Raw genomic sequence first — 5,157 nt, forward strand, 5'->3', positions numbered from 1 at the left:
ATTCCGGGATATCATAGCAATAAAATTGTTGACTTCTCTACCGTGAGCACCGGACCAACATTAAAGACCTTGGGCTCTGCTCAGTCACTGTATCCCTTGCGATTTTAACTGTGAGGGTAGGCGCAGCAATATCCGTTTCTGAATTACTTTCCGGCCGTCTCTGACGATTTCCAGCAAAAGTAGAACCATTGAGAAACTACCGCTGCACATAAACTAATGCGAGGACACCAATGACAGGCAGCGTTGTACAGGCCGCCATATTCATTTACTACACTGAAGAACGTAGGCAGTTTGCTGCCTTGTAACTCTGAGTCACGCTTCCCAAGAATGCTAAGTACGTCTAAGAAAAGCCTCTGCTAAGCAAATCCAGATTCTACACCTTTGCAGGCTATGCCTTTTACAGTTTGAGTCACTTACAATCTTAGATTCTGTCGATATAGCCTCTGTATGGCTTTTACGTTGTTTGTTGCTCGTCGGACACGAATGAGCTGGCTGTTGACAAGTTAAGACTGCTGGCAGCTTTGAAAGCAACAAACACGAAAGAGAGGCGGTAATCTACAAATTGATATGTTAAAAACAAATGTAACGAGACTGTTGCCAAGAACGAAACACGCCAATTCGATACTGCAAATATATTATCCCAAAATGTCACCTCTAATTAATCTGACTGATGGTAAGTTCCTCCAAGGATTTGCATCTCTTCGATAGAAAGACTTACTACTGTGTCGTGAGAGGGTTTCAGCCGTCTGTGCCGCCTGCGCACACAGTTTTGACAATTTGTGGTCCCACGAGGATACACAGGGTCGCAAGGGTTTCACACCCCATTTGGGTTAGCGATGAGAAGGCTTGCAAACCTTAACATCTGCGAATCGTCTCACCGCCCTCGAGGACATTAGGACGATTCGCAAGACTTTTAGTGCTAGATGTGGTCACGAAAACATATTTCTAACACAGTTACTTATCTGGTCAGTGATGTTAGAGTTTCACTGGTCTGAAGGAATGCCTGGAATAACTCTGTGAACTCTCATATTTGTCTGACTGCTCATCATGGGCCCCTCTGATACCACCTACGATTCTGTACAGCATCTTCCAGCTATTGTGTGGAATCTGGATACTTAGCTTCAGCTGATCGGCAGATGCTTGGATGTTGCCAGCCCCACAGTAGGGCCCAGTGTACACGACGAGCAGACGGTACCGCATGCTCACTTTGCTCATGAGTCCATCAACTGCCACGACTGGCGTCTTATTCCTGAGAATGGGCTTGGGTGTTTCCCGACACTGCCCGAGTTCCTTTGTCTGGAATTCTCCATCTCGTTCTTTGTGAGATGTGCACTTGACTGCGGAAGTCCGTTCATTTTTCTGTTGACGCAGCGCCTTTACATCGTCTGAATCAAACCACTGAAGAGCTCGCTGTGAGCGTCTCGCCTTTCGCACTGCGAATTACAGCCCGCAGCACCACAGATAGGTCATAACAAATGCTTTGGCCTGAAACTGATTTACGATGCAGTCTGTAGGTAAATACCACTGGTTATCATCAAATCACCTGTATGAGTAGGAAGGCCACATATGGGCAAGGTAGCGTTAAGAAATGTGTTGTGCACCAGAGTGCATTCAGCATCTGTCGCTGGGATTGCTGCGAAAAAGAGTCGCAGTCATGTTTCTTATGCCCATGCCCAGTGCTGCTCATGCAACCAGCCATGGTTCGCCGTAAAAGACAATGGCGACACAGCGCCTCCTAGTCTGCTACAATTCCAGTGACAGAGTGTCTCAAAAAAGTGGCTTGCGCACTGCGCTGCTGATACGACTTTCAGCGAATGCTCTAGAGTAATAGTGCTTAAATTACCCACAGATATATCACTGACTTTGCTCATGATATGACCGTAGCGCTAATCTTAGTAATTGGGGGGTGCTCAGGAGCCTTCTCACTTGTTCGTTCTACTGCTGTGTGTCTGATTGAGAAGTTATCATGCAAATTGTGGCTCAAAGAACAGGATTCTCCTACTTACTGCCAGAAAGAGACTGTAATAGGGAGCGTTGTTTCTCTGTAGATTCCAGCAGTTCGATTGCATCTTCTCGCGGCTGGAGTGGCGGCCTTCGGCTCGACAAAAATTTCAGACAGAGGTCAAGAGACCATTTAAACCTGGATACATTATATTTGGCAGGAAAAAGGTCGCATTATTAACGTATTTCGAACGGATTCTGTAGGGGGTGGTGCTAAAACGAAGGACAAGCCGCTGCACGTGGATTCCCCGGCTTAACTCTAGGTATCTTTTGTCGAATTTCATTTTTGCAGCACGATGCCCCTTGTTAGTGTGCACTATAAAGTATGAACAAAAGCAACATTGACGACTGCTGGCTGCACTGACACAAGTTCGTACACAGCCAGAGTCGGTGATAATAGCAGGCCTCAGGATTCCTCGTACTTCACGACAAAATACGCCGTTGCAATTTCTGCTGCTGGGGAAAGGTCGCTCGAGGACTGCAGCAGGCAGCTCCCGCCCTGATCAATAGCTTCGTCTATGAATGCAAGGACTTGAGCAAGATGCTGCAGGTTATGCTCAGCAGTTTCCTGTTGGCGTGGCACAATTGAGAAAATTATTTAGAATGGATCTGTGGACTCTAAAGTTACATAAGTTAAAGACCCAGCTAAACGTGGCACATGGTACAGCGAAATGCTGCTTTGGAGAAGCGAATGAAACGTTCGTAAGCCATACCGCATCGCGCGTAGCCCTTAGGGGTTGCCACTGAATGCTAAGGCTGCGGAATGGTCGCGCCAGAGGTGAATCTCTTGCCGTTACTATTACCTGAGATGCTTGGAAGGGCTGATGAATATGCTCATTGATAAAGACAATGTGGGATACTTTATTTGCTCTCAGAAAGCCTCTGTCAACAGCCGCAGAACTTAGAGAAAAGAACAATCCATCCTTCAGTCGGAACGGTCCAGCGAATAGTTCTTCATCTGGAGGGACCGGTTGACCGCATGTGAGGAACTCGCATATATCTTCATGCTGCTCATAGCTGTCTAGCCGTTTGTGCATCGCAGGAGTCGTGACCTGTGAAATTCTGTGCTGTCTACTGTTAATATTCACAGAGGACGGCAGCTGCCGCTCCATTTGCTTGATTTGCGAGGCTTCTATTATCTTCTTTTTTCTGAAGACGCTTTGACGGACAAATTGGGGAGATTGACCAAGGCGATTTCTAGGTATAAAGTAGCTGTTACTATCACATGACGGTAGCCCTATAGACATCCACCTTTTGCTGGACTTTGACTGCGCCAACCTCCCCAACAAGCAGCCTGCTGCGTAAATTCTGGTCTTCAGGTAAAAGCATGCAAACACAGTATTGTGGTCAAGCATAAGCGCCCGGAGTTTCTACTTGGAGCTAACCATCAGAAAGCACCGCCTAACTGGGAACCAAGAAACAATGGGGAGCTAGTCCTGCACCTTAAGGCGAACACCTTTGTAGTGCTCCCTTCTTAGAACGGTTTCACCGCAGTTGACGGAATATACTGGGTGGCAATGTATGAACTTCACGAGCGCGCGAGTGGCGAATGGCATGCGGTGACCCCCTGAGGGAGAAAGACAAAGGTGGGCAATACTAAATACTAAGTTGTTTTCAAACGCGTAAAGGCGTGTAACTATCTTGGATCTTGCGTAGGTTCCACCTTGTTGAGGAATACTTATAGTTCTACACCGCTTCTGCAAACCTCGCTATGAGCGAGTAGGGACTGCATCCTCGGAGATAAACTATGAAAACTCTCTTGTACTCCTCTTATGCGGAAGAAATCTCCCTGTAAAATAAACTGTGTGCTAATCAGAAATTCCAGTGCGGCGTGTGAAGACTTCACTGCAGCAGAAGCAGCCCCCCACTCGAGCACTTTCGTCGGGGGCTCTGCAAACTCGGCGAGACAGCTGTGCTTCCTACTCAATTCGGCTGAAAACAATTGGTTTGCTTGCAAAACTTCTTTATTTGAGTAGGAAAAATGTAGAGTTCATGGGACATGGAGTTGGTGAGGCGAGCACCAGTGGCAAGCAATAATTGAAAAGGCATGTGACGGAGACCATTCCCACACGCTCTAGATCTAATACGATGCGTTTCAAATTGCACAGAAAGCAACGAAGAATTCAAGAATGCGCTCGAGTTTTCTGCTGTGGTGCTCCCGTTCACGCCCATCCGGCGCCGCTCTCTGCGGATCTTGTTTGAATCATATCAGGCAGGAACTGACAGATGTTCTCAGTTAGCAAGTTCGGTAGTTGATTGCTCTTCAGAAAATATGGACAATTAAAGTGAGTTGTTTGGCCTAGGCTGACTCTGGAGGTAGTACATGGGCGGTACTTCCAGCAGCTAGACATGACTCAGTAAACATCCCGCACATCTATCTCCGCGTGCGGTCATAGTATGGGATACGGGAGCTTCAGTTATTCACTTTGTCTGCATTACCTGAGCTCCCAACTGGATCCTGCTTAAGTACGTAGGCCGACGCTGGGGCATGGTCTAATTTCAGCAGCCCAAAGACAGAGTCGAGGTGGAAACTGCACAGTCTCCCCTATGGAAAAGCAGCTTTACTGCTAAGGAGCTTTTGTACGGAGCATTGCAACCTTTTGCAACAATGTGTTTGCTTGCCAGCCGAACGGTACATGCTGAATGCGGCTTCTGTAGAAGGCTCCTGGTGCCAGAGTTTCACGTTGGTAGAGCGACAGATATGATTCTCCCATTTTCTATGCAGAAAGGCACAGCACTCTTTATTGTTCGTGGATGGGTGAAGGTAGATGGGCTTCCACCGATCTGATATCAAGCGATGTGAAGACTGGATGAAGACTCTTCTGGAGACCCTTACAATCTGAGTTGACCCAAAGCATAGAGCTACATAGCTGACGAGCACTGTATACAAACCTGTTCCAGTTAGCAGAATTTCGAGCCCCACAGCCTCCACAACGCTGGTTACTGGTGTGTTGAGGTCGATTGCCTTCTGCACAATTGGACCCTTCCAGAAAGTCAGTTTTCCTCCTCGCGTCACCGCTGCCCATTCCGCCTTTCTGGTTGGGGTCGGCGAAATCGCTAAAATGCAGAACGGCGGAGCGTCATGTTGAATCAGCACATGCAAACATTCAGCATTTTCTGGCTGCCATATTCGCAATGTTTTGTCAAGTGAGCCTG

At 47.4% G+C, this 5,157-nt stretch overlaps 1 protein-coding gene across 1 annotated transcript; it reads right to left on the reverse strand.

The window, feature by feature from the left end:
* Positions 1-975: 975 nt before the first annotated feature.
* On the reverse strand, positions 976-1,871 carry ETH_00023505 (uncharacterized protein; the record flags this gene model as incomplete). The annotated part of the gene is made up of 3 exons (XM_013377465.1): positions 976-1,433; positions 1,544-1,633; positions 1,844-1,871. 3 exons carry the CDS (start codon positions 1,869-1,871, stop codon positions 976-978), a joined length of 576 nt encoding a protein of 191 aa, XP_013232919.1.
* Positions 1,872-5,157: the final 3,286 nt, after the last annotated feature.

This window comes from Eimeria tenella, genomic scaffold, assembly GCF_000499545.2.
Source record: "Eimeria tenella Houghton genomic scaffold, Eth_scaff53, whole genome shotgun sequence".
Lineage (NCBI taxonomy): Eukaryota > Apicomplexa > Conoidasida > Eucoccidiorida > Eimeriidae > Eimeria > Eimeria tenella.